The sequence below is a fragment of the Artibeus jamaicensis genome, unplaced genomic scaffold (assembly GCF_021234435.1).
Source record: "Artibeus jamaicensis isolate MK-2021 breed Jamaican fruit bat unplaced genomic scaffold, CSHL_Jam_final contig_466, whole genome shotgun sequence".
Lineage (NCBI taxonomy): Eukaryota > Metazoa > Chordata > Mammalia > Chiroptera > Phyllostomidae > Artibeus > Artibeus jamaicensis.
Genome location: NW_026521844.1, coordinates 13,841,566 through 13,860,067, shown reverse-complemented (window position 1 = coordinate 13,860,067; position 18,502 = coordinate 13,841,566). Strand labels below are relative to the sequence as shown.

The following is an 18,502-nucleotide window of genomic DNA, read 5'->3' as shown; positions in this document are numbered from 1 at the left end:
TCGGTGGCAGAGGAAGGAAGAGTGCACTTAAGGCAGGGAGAAGAGCTAACAAATGCACCACAGTGGGACTGAAAATGCAGTTGAGGAGGAGAAAAGAGGGGAGGGCTGTTTTGAGTGATCTTGTGAGAGTGGGAGTAAAGTGACGTTCAAGATTCTGGAGGAACTTGAACATCACAATGAACATCATGTGTCAGAGTCAGGAGCCAGCAACCTGGAAAATACGATTGCCAGGTCAAATACAGGACTCTCAGTTTCATGTGAATTTCAAAAAACAACATATATTTTTTTGTGTTTAAGTATTTCCCAATATTGCATGGGGAAGACTTATACTGAAAAACTATTCTTTATTTATATGAAATTTAAATTAAACTGGAAATCCCATATTTTTTTGCTATATCTGGCAACCCTGCTGGTAAAGTGATATTTTAGCAGGATTGACCCAGCAGTAGTATCTAGAAGAGACTTATGCCATTGTCAACAGAGGAAACTAAGGATTCAGGGCACCTTTAAAACCAGTTACCAGACCTTTTAATATTTTTTCTACAAAATACACTCTTTTGCCTTAATTATGTCCTGCATTTGATTTTCCTTTAAACTAATGTTTCCCCCTCCCCTGCCCCCAGGGGGCATTTGGCAGTGTTGGGGAGACATTTTTTGGTTGTCACAACTGTGGTAGTGCTTGGCCTGGATTTGGTAGAGGCCAGAGGATGCTGATGAATATTCTATGATGCACAGGATGGCCCCGCAGCAAAGAATTACCCAGCCCAAACGTCAAGAGTGCTGAAGCTGAGAAACCCTGCTTTAAACAAAGATAAGAACAGAGTCACATTCCCAACCAAAGGTGCCTGGCTTTCACAGGACCTTATGCCCTCCTCACAAATGGTTTATGATGTTCTGCAAATCTGAAGTGCAGGAGACCCTGTCCGTCCCCATTCTGTAGCACTTGTTTTTTTAATATTTATTTGGAAAAAGCACCACTTCCACACACACAAAAAAAAATCTCTGGACTTTGAAACTTCAGCTGACTCATGCTTCACATTTTCCTTGAATTTTAAAGAGCTTAAAAATATGTCTGTACATCAGCCAAAGGAAAAATTTGGTTTACATCAGGGCAAACATTCCCACACTCCCCGAGGGCTCTGCTGAGATAGCAGGCCCGCACTCCTGAGCCAAGCCTGCCCCTAACTCCTTGCCTTTCTCTAATCTAAGGATTCTGCAACCAGGGCCTGCACTTGTTTACTCTCTTCCTTTTCCAGAAACATATTTGTTTGTTAAAGCCCCAAAGGCTTTCTCTTCAGTGCCTTCTTGTAGGCCTTGCAGGCTTCTCCCTTTGCACCAAAATTATAAAAGTTCAATTTCTCACTGGTCCCTTGGTTTAAGGTCCCCATTATCACAGGAGGGAAGGAAGGAAACTGCAGTTAAAGATCATTTTGATGCGTCCATTCTCGTAAGCATCCACCAGAGAAATGATTAAACTAAGGACTTCCAGTAAGAAACAAAGTTCTGAAGAAAATTCCTTTGAATTGGTTTAGACCTCAAGTCACTCTGAGGCCTTCATTTCCTTGTACTTTAAAAATGAACCAGTGGAAGATTAGAAGGCAGCGTCCCCCATCTTGACACTGGCTGTGTACACGGAGGCTGCAACGAGGACCATGAGCTCAGTCATGAGACAGGGGCTTCCTGATCACGTGTTACCAGGGAACACAGGTCATTGGGAAAAAAAAAACACCCTCACTTTATTCATCTCCCTAGCCCCCTGGAGCTCAGAGCCTAGAGAACCATTACAGTGGTCCTCTGCCTCTGGGGCTTTGAGTTAGACGTGACACTTTAGACTCTGTCTTTTGCTGTGTGACCAAGGCCTCTTTCTAAGAAAACAGGTGACAAAAGAGAACATGCATAAAATGTGGTAGGAGATTCATATCTAAGGATTAATAAAGCCTCGTTATGTTTGGCCTTGACTGAAAGCAAAGTTTTCTCTGAGGCTGATTTATATTTAGCTTTCTTCTGTTCTTTACAATTGGTAAAACCAGCTCCAGCAATACTTCTTTTGAAGTATTCGAAGGCCACAAGGAGAAGTGAAAAAGAGCACAGGATTTAAAGTAAGAAGAACCTAGCTCAAGTCAGCCACTTACCAGGGCTGTGTGCCCTTGGGCACGTTCTTTTATCCTCTCTGAGTTTCAGTTCTTTTATCTGTAAAATGGGGATAAAAATATCTAGCTCTTATCAAGAGTTCTTTGTAGAGTCTAAAGTTTATGTAAATGTTAGTTCTTATTTTGAATCCATTGAGCACAGATGTAAGATATCCCTCAAATGACAGGTTATATAGAAAGTGTCATTAATTGGAGTTTTGCAAGATGTGGATCACACTCTGATGTGCGATTGCTTCTGTGGGTCTTTCGTCAGCTGTCTTTGTCCCTTTTCACAGGGCCATACAAGGGAAAGGAGTTACCACTCTAACATATTAGCAAATGCCAGAATCACCTCCCTCTCTCCCATTCCCAGCGGGGGGTCAGTCACCCAGCTCGGTTGAAACCTCCCCACCAAGCACCCTGCCCCCCATGGCATTCCATTCTGCTGCAGAATTCTGTATCAATGAAATGTGGACAGATAATGTTGGGAAGATAAATGACGAACATTTGGGAAAGTATTTGAATTCTTCAAAAGAAAAGACCCACACTGATTCCAGGGATTTTTTAAGATGGTTGGAATTTTAAATATGATATTTTGGTTGCTTAATGTCTATTCTGAATTTTTTTTTGTCTCTTGGCTTTGAAGAGCTAAGAGAAAGGGTTTACAGATTTCATTTGTTCAATATTAATGAAAATAAGAAAATCCACAGCAGAGGTCAATGTCTAAGTGTGGCAACCCACCAGGCATCACTCCATGGTTCTGCCACCCTCCCGACAAGCATCCCAGTCACCACTCAGGTGGGTTACAGTCCAGCTTCCGCAAAGAAGTACTTACTGCATCCAAATCAGGCCCCAAACCTGCAAGTCCTAGAGTAAAACTCAATCAACCAACCATGTGCTCCATGCTGTGCAGTCTGCTGAGGGTACAAAATGAACAGCCAAGAACCCCTTCTCACGTGGGGATAGGAGACAGATTAATGAAAAAAAAATGAGTACAGCACAGATTGATAGGAACTCCGATAGAGGTGTAAGCCCTCACAAAGGCGGGGACTCAGTGCTCCCTGAGAGAGTTCAGACAGCTTAGCGAAGATAGGTGATGCTACAAACTGAATCTTTAAGAACAATAGTAATTTTTCATGTGAACAAGGAAGAAAGGGGAGTCTAAAAAAGGAAGAAGGACACTCGAAGTCACGGAGTTAAGGAGAGGCAAGGTCAGGTCTACAGGGATGAGTTCAGGGAAACCTGCCTTGGACGGAACAGGGAGGCACCGGCACACACTCCTGTGCAAAGAACAGGGGCTCGCCTTCCTTAGAAGGTGAGAGTCACTGAAAGATGTGATGAGGTGACGCTCGTAACAAGAGTGATGAGGTAGATGCCCAGATGAGAGAGCCCCTGAGGGCAAGGAGGGCTAAGGCTGAGACATATAAACTAAGTGTTCCTGCACCATGCACCAGAGACAGAAGCAAGACAAAGGCAGTTTTAAGATAACATCAATCTTAGATATTGCTTCAGCATCAAAGGCTGTTTCCAAGAGATGCCTATGAGGCTTACAAAACACTTGGTTATCATTTTGAGAAAAGGCAAACAGAACTTTTCTGTGTGATCTTAACAGTAGTATATGGCTAGACCAATAAGTTGAATAAGTCAAACGAAGTAAGAGATCACAAGTAGGTTTTGTTGGATAACTCCAACAGTATGTTACACCAATAAATATATTGAGAGACTTGAAGGTCAACCAACATATAGGAGTTCCACAGATGATGACAATGATCTTCTTGTCTTAAATCCTCTCTAGTCTTTATAAATGTTCACATTTGGGACCAACCCTGGAGAATCATATATCTTTTTGTTTCCAGCTTTATTGAGACATAACCGACATATTATAATATACTGGTAATACAATTTTTTGATCCATGTATATATTGTGAAATGTTTACCGTCTTAGTCCACACATCCTTTCCCTCACACAATTATCATTTTGTTATTGTTGTTATGGTGAGAACATGAAAGCTCTACTCTCGTAGTAGCCTTCCCGTGTTTGATGCAGGGTTGTTAACCATGGTCACAGTGCTGTCCCCTAGATCACTGGAACTTACTGAACTCATATTTCTTCCAAATAAAAGCAGTAATTCAAGGCTGAAGGGGGAAAAAACAAACATATGAAAAGCCTGGAGAAGGTGACAATGGGAGGAATAAAAGTTTTTTAGGGTCAAATGTCCTGCCTTACAGAAAAATAACTACCTAGAGATGGCCTTGGGTAACGGCAAGTCAAAGAAATTGTAGAACAGTAAAAACATGCTGTTTACCTGCCAGAAGAATTAAGAGCTCACCATGTCTCACATTGCTAAAAGATGGTTTTAATCTGAGTATTATACAGTGTTTGAAGGTTACTCCTACTCTATCTGGCAATAGACCCTACTCAGGGGTGAAGACCTAATTCTAGTGTGTTGGTCAGAATAAGATGAACAGGAGCTAGACACTTGGATCACACAGTGAAGACTCCATGCAGTGAGAGGGAGCAGGTGGTAGTTTACCAGTTTGGAAAAAAAGGAAAGTGAAACCCTAAAATTTTCAAGTTACTATCCACAATTCTGAAAATAATAAGTGAACTACCAATAAACTGATTGCATCATTTCCATTGACCAAACCCAAAAATCATGATTTAAATTGTATAATTGTTTTTAAAGTTTCTAACTTACCACTTGGTTGATGAAGCACTGACTCGCTCAGAGCAGGAGTCCTTGCAAGTCTTACAGACATGCCCTCGTCCATTTTATATGAGACTCTACTAAACTGGCTTTAATATTAGAGAAAGAACTAAAAGAAGTTGCTCCATTGTAAACAGAATTATTCTGTTTTCATCACTAACCTCACAGTTTTCCAAGCATAGGTGCAAGACATAACTATGATGCCAAAGTATGAAATATACCTAGTTTCATAGCCATGACAGATTGTGGCTTTTTCTCTTACAGTAAACGGATTTTCAAATCTGCATTCCCCAGACAGCCCATGCAGGCCTTGCTCTGCTTATGATTCATTTAAACAGGCGACGTGTGAGTACACGTGAGAGCACTTACGGTACAAGGAGGGGCTGGGTACAGAGCCCTCCCTCTCCTGAGGGGCCAGTAGACAATGGGTCCTTTGAGATGGGGATGCCACTTCTGAAAAAAGAAGAATACGCAAAAGTTAATATTTTCTACCTATTCTAGAATTCGAATGAAATAGAATAATGTTCTCCAGTTTTTCCATCTAAAACTCGTCCAAGTTGGAACTACCCCACATCCTTGCAACTGCCAGTTCCTAAGCATGTCTTTGCTGGACTGGGGACTGCACTGGCTATTCAGCCCTTCACATGCGTAGTTTCTAATGCTCCTGCCCCAACTCCCATTACCCTGTCGTGGCTGTATCGTGACTTCACAAACTGCCACATGTCCAGGAGATTTGTGTTTCTGTTTGGGGTCATTTTGTGATTTTTGTTTGTTTGCCTGTAATAGGCACACAACCTCTGCACAACCATAAAGACCTCCTTTCCTTTCACTTTTCCCTCACAAGCTCCAGAGACAAGATAAATTTGCCAAACTAATCCTGAGACGTGACCTAACTTTTAATACACAGTGACATTTTGTTATGTCAATAAATGTGATATCTGGGACAGTTACAGATGGCTACAGCCTCATCTCTCTAGCCTGAACTAAGGTTTAAATAAATTGCTTAACAAGCCTAAATAAGAATTCCAGAAGAAAAAACACACAGTTCTATGTAAATAAAAAAAGAAAATGAAGCGAAAGATTGTCCTTTCTCTTTTCAGTAAGACTAAAACAGAACTTACTCCCAGAACTCATACTTTACTGTAACAGTGATTTAAAATAAATAAACCAATTCTCAAATAATTGGGTAAGGGGAGTGCTAACCATCCTCAGAGTTGCAACAAATAGTTACTGAACAATCACTAAGTGACAAGCCCTGAACTAGACCCTGGGGCCACTGAGAAAAAAAAGACAGAAAAAGTCCCTGAGAACTCAGAGGCCAGCAAGTGGTGTTGACACAACATGACACTTTGTGCGTGTGACAGAGGGAAGCTCAGAGTGATTGCCTGGGGCACTAGGGGAAGGCATCCTTTTGGGTAATCACTGGGATCACATGTCTAAGTTCCAAGGAAAAATTGGAATGGGTGCTGGTAAGTATGAAACGTTAACCAGAACTGTGACTTACACCTCTTCAATGTCCTCAAAATAACGTGTGGGTGTTTGTTTGTTCATTTGTTTTTTGCCAGTATGTGCTCTGATTTACTTACTCACCTCCTGCTGGTCTCTTTGCAGAACGCCCTGGCTAAAGCTACGGTGAAGGAACTGGCCACGCTGTATGGCACCAAGTACACGTATGGCCCAGGAGCTACCACAATCTGTGAGTCTGGGTTTCAGAACTGGGCGGAGACCCCATGCCGAAAAAGGCCACAAATGGTTTCCAGCGCCTTTTCTTTCTGATTATTTAAAGCACACGGCTTCTGCCAGACAGTGAATTTTATACAAAATATGGCATCAGTTTTCTGTTCAGGAGACATCCGCTCCCTATAAACACCTATTGAGCAACTGTGGTGTGCCAGCCCCTTACTAGGTCCTAGGGAAGAAAGGGTGGAGAGGAGGGAAGGAGAAAAGGAAGGAAGGGACCAGCACAGTCTTCAAAGAACCCACAACAGGGAAGCAGGGAATGTGAAGACAGGTGAGCTCCGTGCTGGGGCAAAAGGGTGCAAAGGAAAGAACACACCAGGACTAACCAAGCCAGCCCATCGTGCCAGCAATGACCACCCAGGATCATGACCCAGAAGCTTCATCTAGAAGGAAAATGGCCTGAGGAAAGCATAAGAGAGAGTGTTTCCCTGGCTAACCAGTCACCTGGGCTGTGCAAACAAGGGGACAAGAGACACACAGCAAGAGTACTAGGTGGGGGCTAGACCCCAGAACCTTGGACTTCACTGGGAAGACACGTTCTGCAGGCTGTTTTCAATTTTCACCGATATTTTTCTTTGCCCTTGCTTGATTTCTTTCTGCCCCACGTCTGAAAGGACTAGAAGTACAAGGAAAAAGACCCAGTCCTGTCATCAAGGAGCCTCCCACACAATTGGACACCTAAGGCGCTTTTTTAAAGCTTTATGTAAAACACAGTTTTCTATATTTTTGTCCTTTTTAAAACTGCTCTGAATCCAATGGGATATACTATTTTTAAGGGGTTCTAGCAGAAATAACCCATCTATTCATATATTGAGGACATCTTGTCTACTTTATACTGTGAGACCCGGGAGGGAGGAGGCCATATCTTCCCTTTGTCCTGACTTCCCCAGAGCTGAGCCAATGGCCTGCTGCTCAGTGGGTCTGTATGTCATTGACTGAATTCAACAGATGAAACAATGAACGAATGAGTGATCGAGCGAATGAAGAACAAGTGAATGAATGAATGCACAATCTCCGTGGCAGTGACATCATAATTGTTAATGAATGAAGGCTTCACCTATGCCAGGGCATACGCTAGACCCTGTGGAAACAAAAGTGAAGGCGCAGCCCCGCCCTCTGGCTGCTCCGATTTCATCATGCAGCACAGTTTTTGCAGGGTTTGGAGTCCTTTCCTCTCATCAGTCATCACACAGCTTTTCTTATTTTCCTAGGAGATACACATTCTTTTCCCAGAAAGTATACATGTTTTGTAAACAAATTGCAGTCGATGTAGCACAGTTTACCATAGCCTACAGGCACACTGAGAAGTTCGTATATTACAATTACTTCCTAAGGTATTAAACACATCATTCTTACAAAAAAGCTTAGAGGTAACATCGCGCTAATTTTTTTTAAGTAGCCCCTGTATCTTTTATGATCCAGTTTACTAGACAACTAGCCTACTTATTTTATGTTGCACAGTGAAACATTTGCAATTATAAAATGCAGCTGGTGTCTTTAAAAATTTCCTTCCTAGATGTAAAGATTTTTTTTCTGCTATTTGCACATTTTAGATCCTGCTGCTGGAGGCTCTGACGACTGGGCTTATGACCAAGGAATCAAATATTCCTTCACCTTTGAACTCCGGGACAAAGGCAGATATGGCTTTACCCTTCCTGAATCCCAGATCCGGCCAACCTGTGAGGAAACGATGCTGGCCATCAAGCACATTGCCAGCTATGTCCTGGAGCATCTATACTAGTCAAGCATGCAGACAGCCTTAATTCAAAATGCTCACTCTTTCTTTTTCGTCCTGAATTATAATTTCTGTTTGCCTAAATACTTCCAGATCCCAATCTTTCTTTTAAGTTTCTGGGTCTATTAAATTACTTGGATCTTTGAATGTCTGCCATGATAAGAGTGAATTGTCGTAATTGGGAAACCTGACAGATTACCTGCTTCTCTAGGGGGAAAATGACGTGAACAAATGACTGAGCCAGCTGTGCACAGGTAACGACGTGGGTCAGCACACATAAGAGTTCAAGTCCTCAGGGTGTCAGCCAACACGGGCAGAGCACAGAGATGCACAGGTTATGATGGGGGCTTGCAAGGCAGAATAAATATAAGGGGAAATTTAGGACTGTAAACCATAGTAGAGGTGAGAGGACCCCATCTTGGTTTAGCATTCCTCTCGCTCAGCTCGCTCAAGGTATTTTCTGCCCTGTCTACCACATGCCGAGCACTTTGCAAAGCAATTGAGCAGAGCAATGAATGAAAAAGAAAGATAACATTTCTGCCCTCAGTGGTTGTGTAGGCCATTTGGAAAGACAGACCTGAAACAAATATTTAACTTACTATTTATTAATTCATTACTTTACATTAAGCAAGTAAGTGTTGGAGTAAATAAATAAATAAATAACATTAAAAGATCTACTTACCTGACGTCGGGGAGAAGGCTCTCTCAGGAAGTGCCGAACCCTGGAAAATACGTCACAATTAGCTGACAAAACGAGCAGCCCTTTCAGGCCCTGTGACTACTCAGAACCTGAGAGAAGGAAGCCGAAGAGGTTGAAGCTCAGAGATCGGAGGACAGAGGGTATGTGTATGGGCTGAGGAAGGAGCTGGCGACCCTGTCAGGCAGGTCATCTTAAGGACTTGGAACATTGTTCTAGGGACAATGGAAAGCAATCAAGCGCATTAAGTTGTAGATGACAGGATCAGTTTTTAAAACACCCACCACGCTAAGGTGTGGGAGGCAGACTGGAGGTAAAACAGGAGGTGTCTGGAATCCCGGCTGCACCAAAGATCATTCCATGACTTGAAGTTTTCCAGAATCAGAACTGAACATGCTAACATTGGAGTGTATTGTGCAAAGGTCATATTTTTTAAATAATATGTATTTAGGGTGTATAATTTGAGGATGTCCCTTACTTCAAATTCATAATCAAAATATTAGCTTATTGATTTCTATGCAGATTCAAGTAAAATAAAGTTCGACATCTAGCAAAGTATGTTAAAGTATCTATGACAGTGCTCTGTTCAAAATAAAAATTCTACTTTGTGCTCAGCATCAAAAGAGCACACAATAGCCCTGGCCAGTGTGGCTCCGTTGGCTGGAGCACCATCCCGTGAACCAAAAGGTCATACGTTCTATTCCCACTCAGGACACATACCTAGGTTGTGGGTTCGATCCCAGGTCAGGGCACGTGCTAGAGGAAACCACTGATGTTTCCCTCTTTCATCAGTGTTTCTCTCCCTCGCTCTTTCCCTCTTTCTAAAACAATAAGCATGTCTTCAGGTAAGAATTTTAAAAAAAGAAAAGAAAAAACCATAGGGGGGAAAAAGAGCAAGCAATAGAGTATACAAATATTGACTTATAATGTTGTACCCCTGAAATTTACATAATGTTATTAACCAACATTGCCTCAATAAAAAAGTAATTAAAAATGATAGTATGTGACACAAAACAAAACCAAAAAGAATCCTTTGAAGTACCAGTGGTTTGTTTAGAAGTTGTCAAGCTGAAGAATGATTAATGCATTAATTGTCCACTAGATGGTAGCAGTGAAGCTGCTACCACTTGTCAAGCAAATACCAGCATAATTTAGTAATATATTATTTAAATAGGAAGATAAAAAGAGACATCTTAAGGGCAAAAGAAATCCCCATAAATGCTTAAGCAGTATTGCTGGCAATTTAAAAAAACAGATGTAATTTAGCTAAACTATCTTTCCCCCATTCCAATTTAAGTTATATCCATGCTGTGAATTGGAAGGCTACTGTAGCTCCCTGGGTGAAGTTTTCCTGCTGGAGGTGTACCTTCCAGTTCATAGACAGTCCCACAGCACATTCCCTTACGTGCCTCTCGCAGATAACGCCAACCCCTAAATAAGGGATGCTGTGACCCAAAGTTCATAAGTTACGTGAGTAAAACATGACGAACTTTCCAAAGTCCCTAAATTGAATGCTTTGAAATAGAAATTAGGAATATGAATGGGCTTTTCTAAAATTACAAGGAATTTTGCCCTGGCTGGTGTAGCTCAGTGGATTGAGCTCGGGCTGTGAACCAAAGGGTCATGGTTCAATTCCCAGTCAGGGCACATGCCTGGGTTGCGGGCCAGGTCCCCAGTGGGGGCCACGTGAGAGGCAACCACACATCGATGTTTCTCTCCCTCTCTTTCTCTTTCCCTTCCCCTCTAAAAATTTTTTTAAAAAGAACTAAAATATTAAAAAGTAAAATTACAAGGAATTTTTAAGAAGAAAAATAAGAACTGGGTGAGCAAATACACAAATACTCTCACTTACAATCCCATGTGTCTGAGATTTCCTGCACTGGGACATTTTTGCTATATCTGTTGCCAACTAGCTGAGAGTGTCAGCTAACTGGCTAAGAGTGCCACTTGCCTGAGCTAAAGTTAAAAAAAAAAAAAAACCAGAAAAGTCCACTGTATCCTTCCCAATGCAGTGGTGCCATATGCCCTCCTGCCCAGCTGACCAGAGCCTGCCGAGGGCACCAGCCCAAACCTGCCCCCTCGGGAACCTCAGGCTGTTAGGGCATCTCTTCTCCTCCCTTCCTTAACTTACTCCCAGCCCTAGAGCTCAGGGTGGGCTCTGAGCCCTTCCTTCAGTTCCACATTCTCCTCTCCCTCAAAGCAGCAATTAACCAACAACACAGGAATGGCCCGCTGAATCTCTCTTTTCTCCAATGATTTGGCTATACAATAACAAGACTGGTTTTCCAGACTGGATTATAGAAGTTCTACACACCTAGGACCACATTCCATGTGTTTATCTGCTTTTTTCAACTAACTATACAAACTGGTGGGAGAGAATTTCAGGCCTAGACGGAAGAGAAGGAGTAATCATGACAGTTAATGAGGTTATTTGGGCGCCAGATGCGGTCTTGATGATCCTCTTGGGTCATCTCATGTGAGCAGGCAGTCACTGTCCCCTGAAGTCTGACACTGCCTGAATCACACACCCAGGCCTTTGTCCAGAGATGCTACCTTGGCTACAACGACTGAGGGCAAGATTCTCTGCAGTATTTTGCAAGGCAGCTTTGCTTCAATGTTATGAATCCAACACTCACAATTAAAGGTAACAAATTTTTCTTTCACTGTATCCTTTATGAAATATCTAAAGGTATTTCTGGGGTGTATTGGATTGGATTTAAAGTCAGAAAAGTATTTGAAAGATTTTAATAAATTACAAGAGAATTCTGACTTCCATTTTCTAGGATGTTTTTCTTATAAGAATATGGCCTGGAAAATATGCAGAAAAGCATAGTTTAAAATAAAGTGATATTTTAAATCATGGTTAGATATATACTACTAAAAAATCCTAGGAGTACAAAGATCCAGGAAGATGGAAAATTAATGGTATGTGAAGCTTCAACTTTAAATCTCTTTTAAAAGTGATTAATTGAACCTATGAAACATGTTGTCTTATACAGTCAATCCTGAAATGATACGGTGCCCAAAACTTGCCCAGTCCATACACATGCCCAGACCTTTTATGGATCTTGCTGCAGTCATATAAAGCTGTATTGAACTGTGCTCGTCAAAAATCTCTGACCTGTTCTGAAAAAAAGCGTCAGTGTACTCTGTACTCCATCTACTGTACAATTCTTCAGAGGCTAAATAGATTGGGGAGAAGTGAGAGGTCTTAAAAGCATCACATGTCTATGTCTTACTCCAAAAACAGGGAACTGTCAATATGTAACAGACATTAACAAGTCAAAGATTTATTTATCATTGAGTCTTATTCTGAGAGATATCAGGATCCTTAAAATATTTACCCAGGTCCCAAAATAAAATAGAGGTGTCCTTCCTACTTGACCTAAAAAAAGATACCGAAGTCTTTTCTACACAGTTTTAAAACTGGTCACACACACAAAGGATTCAAGAAATATATCAGAATGTTAGAATTCATGGATTTTTCTGTTGTCTTCTTCTAACTTTCCTATATTTTGCTAAATTATTTTCAATGGGCATTTTAGAATCAGAAAATATATTTCTAAACAGCAAAGTTATTACATAAAAATTTTTAAGGTAGCCCACAGTGACACAAATAGAGAGAGGTATCAGTCGCCTTCAAAGGTCACAGCACACATTTTAGTCTGCCATGCACCCCATGCTGACACTCGTCAGTTGTGCAACCTGCCAGTGGCCAGTGTGAGTTGGTTTACAGAATCTGACAATTTCGTCAACTACCTAGAGGTCACAGCATGCTTTTTAGCAAGTCCCTTACGTGTGCTACCTCATGTAGTCCTCACAGCTACTTTTTAGAGGTGCATTTGCACCCCCATTTTACAGATGAGAAAACCAAGGCCCAGAATGACTAGGCAGCTAGCTCAAGGTAAAGTAGCCAGTGTTTGGGAGCTACTCTGAGGTTATATCTGTCTAAGTCCAAAGTCAAGCTCTTTCTTTTTCTCTGCAACCCTGTGAAACATACACTTAGAAACAATAGAATAAGCATTTGGTCTGGGAGTTTCTAGTGCTGATGAGCTTGTCCAATGTCGAGAATATGAAACCATTTGTAAAACCCTCTTCTTCCTTACCTGCAGGGCTGGGGCTAGGGGACCTTTGAAGGAATAAAGGAAAGTCATACATTATATCACACACCTATCAGATAAGAGAAATAAACTATGGCTGCTACTTATAACCTATAATCTCCCCCCAAATATTATTTTGATCATGAAAACAGGCAACCATGACTCTAAGAAGTTTCATATACAACCACCTATATATCTGTCAATGTAAGGAGGAATTTTTAAAGGGCAATTCTAATAACTTCTCTGATTAGATCAATTCACTCACGCTATCAGATTACCCATGATTCTGGGTAAAGGTGTGTTGTCTCCCAAATAACCCATAATTAACTGAGCTGTATTCAAAACGAAAGGCCCTCCCCCAAGAAACAATTTAAAATGGCCTATAAGCGATATTCATTAATTTGACTTTCATAAAAGCATTTGGGGGCACCTGCCCCGCCCAGATCCTGAAGATAGCAGCCAACAGACAACGTCTGAGCGACCATGTTATCCTGCCTCCCTGAGTCCTCACTGCTTTAGGCACAGGCACTGCCTCTGAGAACAGAGAGGGAGATGGGAAAGGAGTGGGGAAGTGGATGCTTTAGCTCTTTCCATAATGCTTACTTCTTTACAAAGAGAGGTACAGAACAAATATGGCAAAAGTATTACCACCAGAAAGTCTAGATGGTGAACGTATCAATGTTCTCTAGATTACTTATAATATTTCAATAAATTTAAAATATTCTGTCCTGGCTGGTGTGGCTCAGTAGATTGAGTGCTGGCCTGCAAACCGAAGGGTCACTGGTTTGATTCCTGCCAAGGCACATGCCTGGGTTGAGGGCCAGGTCCCTAATTGGGGGTGTGCAAGAGGCAACTGATCAACCTATCTCTCACGAATCATTATTTCTCTCCCTGTCTTTTTCCATCCTTTCCCCTCTCTCTGAAAATAAATAAATAAAATCTTTTTTTTTTTTTTTTTTTTTTTTGTCTTGGGTGGGGGGCCGGTTTCCTTTCCAAGGGGACAGGGCTGGGGCCCTGGTTTGGGCGTGGCCGTGTCAACATTTCTCTCTCTCTTTCTCCCTCCCTTCCCTTCTCTCTAAAAATAAATAAATAAAATCTTTAAAAAAACATTGTTATTAAGGACCACCCAGCAAGGTTCAGGGGCCAGATACTCAAATGCATCTCAAATTGCAGGCTCCAAATGCAAATTTAAACTGATTCCTTCCATCATTCAATTCAAACACATGGTAGAGCAGTATTTTAGAACAAAGAACTGGGTTCAATGCCAGCTCTGTGATCATACTAGCTCTGTTACCTTAGGCAAGTTATTTGTTTAAACAGGAATCTGCCTGAAAGACAAATACCATATGATCACCTTTAACAGGAACCTAAACAACAAAACAAACAAGCAAGCAAAATATAACCAAAGACACTGAAATAGAGAACAGGCTGACAGTGCCCAGAGGGAAGAGGGGAAGAAATATTAGGGGGAAAGGGGAGGGTTTACAGGAACAAGTATAAAGGACACATGGACAAAAACTAGGGAGGATGGAAATGGGAGGGAAGGTGGGGAGGGTTCAGTGCGTGGGCTAGGATGGGAGTAAAAGGCATAAAACTATACTTGAACAACAATTAAAATAAATTTTCTTTTAAAAAGAGGAATCTGCCTCCCATCCCACCTGTAAAATGGGAATTCCCTATTATAAAATATAAATGAGTAATATGGCCTTTAGTGTTAATGTTGCTACCCCACCTCTCTCCCCTGGACTGGAAAACATGGCGGGGTGCACGGGTAGAGGGACATTTCATCCAGAACCCTAAGAGGAAGTCAGCTGCTCCTCCAGATAAGAGCTGAGGCATAAAACTGGCAGAGGATCTGGGGGTAGGCCAGCAAGAACCATGCAGTTCATCTTGCTGGTGGGTTTGATCGCCACCACCCTGGCGGTTGCTCCTGTCCGCTTTGACAGGTAAGTCTCACCACCCTGTGTGGCAGTCTCTGTGTGGGAAGAGGATCAGGGAATACTCTTTACAGTTCATATTTTGCATCTCTTGCATTCATAAAGGGAGAAGGTGTTCCGTGTAAAGCCCCAGGATGAAAACCAAGCAAACATCATCAAGGACTTGGCCAAAACCAACAAGGTAAAGCATTTAGGGAGATATTTTATCTTTTCTATTCTCTAAAAGCTGCTTCTTTTTTATTTTATGTGTAATGTCCAAAGACAAAGATAAAGGGAAGTGGCAGAAGCTGCTTGGATAATTTAGCCCATTGTAAATGCTTCTTGTTTTTGTTTTTCTCCAAATTATCACTCCCACTTTTCCTCCCAAAAGCGTGGTAAACAAGTGCTTTTTGTAGCTGAAATTGTGAAATAAGGGGATGTTCCTGACCTTTACTGGGGCCTCATTTCCCTCCTTGCCCACTCCACAGTGTTCACTCCCACCCTGGTCTTTACCCATGGCATCATTTCTTCTTAAAGTATTAACTGAGAACATTAAGGACCAAGATGTGACCTTTTCCTTTCCAAGAGCAGGTCCATTTTGAAAGGAAATTCTCCAGGTTTGATCAGTCTTTTAAATACACCGGGTGAACAATCATTTTATCATTTTTTCAGCTGCTCCCATACAAAGGTGCATGTGCCAGCCACCTTGCAGACATCCTTTCAAATTCTCCAACAGATTTTCAGTGTCAGTGTCATAACTTAACCCAGGGGTGTCAAATTCATTTGCACCAGGGGCACATCAGCCTTGCAGTTGCTTTCAAAGGGCTGAGTGTAATTTCAGCTCCTTAACAATTAAGGAGTAGTTACATCTATACAGTCCTAATATTATTTCAGCCCTTTGAAGGCAACCATGAGGCTGATGTGGCCCCTGTGCAAATAAATGAGTTTGACACCCCTGACTTAACCCATTTAAAACAGAATTGAAGTTCAAAGACAGTAAATTCAATAATCAAGATGATACATCAGATTTAAACCCAGAACCAAATCTGGGATTTATTCTAGTCTAACGCAACCTTATCTCCACCTCAAATCCATCAAAGTTCCACCTATTCTAATTCCCAAGTGTTTTTCAAATCCATTCTTTTCTCTTCATTTCAAGGCTACTGCCAAGTTTGCACTGGCTCTACCTCTTACTGGGACAATTTTAGTAACAACTTAACTAGTATTCAGGGTCCTAGTCCTTCCTCCCACAAAGTCAGTCCACACCACAACTGATTGCCCTCTCTAAAACTTGATGATTGCATTCCTCCACGTGAAGCTTTTTCATGAGAGGCAGCCGATTACAGACAGAGAATGGTCTTCACAGATTCCAACCCAGCTATTTGGCTTAGGCAAGTTACTTAACCTCTCTGGATCTCAATTTCCTCCTCCATCAAATGGGATAATAATCATACTTATTTTCTAAAGTTGTTTTAAAGACTAAACAAGCTACTATTTGGGGAGTGGTGAGCAGCAGGCCTGGTCACAGTAAGCAATGAAGAAGCACTTTCTATTGGTACTAGTGTATCAAAGTCTTAAGATCTGCCAGACTGTCAGCCTCTGTAGTATCCTCCTCCCCACCTATCTTTCTCTAAAACCCCGTGAACACCATCAACTCACCCACTGTGGCCCAACACAGCTTTGCTCAGGAGGAATGTTTACTCTTTGACTTGGCTAACTCTCCTTCTTCAAGACCCAGCTCAGGCTGTGTCTCCTGCAGGAAGTCTTCTCTGTCCACCAACTCTCATGGCCCAGCTGGGATTGCTTCTCATGCAGCACCAATGCACCTGTGCTTCTCCCTGGTGTTAGTCAGCATGTGATGCCTCTCCTGCAAAACATCTTGTTTCTCCCAAGTCTTTTATTAGTCCCCATAGTGGTGACACCCAGCTCTGTGCCTGATGCTTAAAAAGGGCTCATGAAAGGTCACTGAGCCCTAGGCCTTGTGACACATTACCCTGTTCAGACAGAGAAACTGCCATTATGGTTAAGTGGCCCTGCCTAACTCACCTTTACATCACCTTTACATCCCTCACATGTCCAGCTCATCTGTAGCTTTTTGATCAAAACAAACCAATAAATATTAACTCATAGCAGTCTCATAATGATTAACTGAAAGGTGCAGTGGGATTCAACTTCGAAAGAGCCAGGCAGACTTAGATGTGCCCACAGGCCCAATGTAATGGGTAGAAATTGGGCATTTCCTTCACACCGCCCAGGTTGGAGAGTTGTACTTCATTAGGTTTCATAACTGAGTATGAGAAGAACAACACAAATTGGAATCTCCTCAAAGTTGTCTTAATCTGAATGCTGTCCTACTGGGCCCATTCACCAAATTTCTGAAATTCTTAGCCCGGGGAAGAGAAAGGGAAGGAAATCAGCAGCTGTTGAAAACCTGCACATCTCAGACCTCAAACCATTTCACAATCTTCACAATATCCAAGCGGAGTCCTATTGGTCTTATTTTTTAGGGAAGCAAACAGCAAACTGAAACTCAAAGAGCTTTAGTAATTTGCCCAATGGCATACTACTAGAGAAATTACAATACTAAAGATTATGCCTTCTTTTGGAACTTCCAGGAATTTCAGAGTTTACAGAGACATTTGGTTTTGAGGTTTGAACTGAGAAGGATAATGGGGAACCATATATTTAATCTATATTCCCAATTAGATACAGATGCTGTGGCTAAATCAATTATGGAACACCCCCATCAAGCCCAAAATGGTGGAACCAAACAAATTAACCCAAAGCTGCTCATTCTTTCTGTATTTATAGGTACCCTGTCCTGTAAAACTGACTGGCACAAATGGTTTTTTCCTCACTCTGTCATATTCATCAGATATTAAATATGCGGTATTTGCAAAAATTTCATAAGCTTGTTAAGAAAAGGGTCCACACCTTAGTCATATTGCACCCAAATTCCTTTCATGGTGTATGACATACAGTCATTTCTTAATAAATGTTTTGGGCGAGCTAACAAACAACTGTTTGAACTCGTTTCTGCAGCTCGACTTCTGGTACCCAGACGCCAGCCACCATGTGGCTGCTAACATGACAGTGGACTTCCGAGTCAGTGAAAAGGAATCCCAGTCCCTCCAGTTTGCCTTGGATCAAAACAAAATGCACTATGAGTAAGTCCTATTATTCAATATTCAAATGTGTTGGATATGCAAAGTTCAGGGCAACTTGAAAGGGAAGTACTATTTTTTAATTGGGGAAAAAATAAAAATTGTATCTATGACATAAAACTTACAGTTACTTCCAAACAGACTACTGAGCCCTGACTATAGAGGCCATTAAATCACACCTGGCCCCACAACTTCCACCTGCTGTTTGCTCTGATCTGCAAGAATGGCAATGATCTATATCTGCCACCTCCAAACCAGCCCCTAGTGAGGACACAGTGCATGTGAGCAGACAAGGATGCTTCAGGCACACTCA

The 18,502-nt window shown here is 41.8% G+C and overlaps 2 protein-coding genes across 2 annotated transcripts in view; both read left to right on the top strand.

The window, feature by feature from the left end:
• The window catches only part of CPB1 (carboxypeptidase B1), a 44,925-nt gene extending 36,463 nt beyond the window's left edge, over positions 1 to 8,462 (top strand). Inside the window, exons 10-11 of the mRNA XM_037154298.2 lie at positions 6,449 to 6,533; positions 8,131 to 8,462. Coding sequence (XP_037010193.2) covers positions 6,449 to 6,533; positions 8,131 to 8,318 — 273 coding nt within the window. The 3' untranslated portion in view covers positions 8,319 to 8,462. The remainder of the gene's footprint in view (positions 1 to 6,448; positions 6,534 to 8,130) is intronic.
• A 6,525-nt stretch (positions 8,463 to 14,987) lies between these two features.
• CPA3 (carboxypeptidase A3) overlaps positions 14,988 to 18,502 on the top strand; it is a 30,936-nt gene continuing 27,421 nt past the window's right edge. The window contains exons 1-3 of the mRNA XM_037154300.2: positions 14,988 to 15,055; positions 15,152 to 15,227; positions 18,068 to 18,192. Of these exons, the coding sequence (XP_037010195.2) occupies positions 14,988 to 15,055; positions 15,152 to 15,227; positions 18,068 to 18,192 (269 nt within the window). The remainder of the gene's footprint in view (positions 15,056 to 15,151; positions 15,228 to 18,067; positions 18,193 to 18,502) is intronic.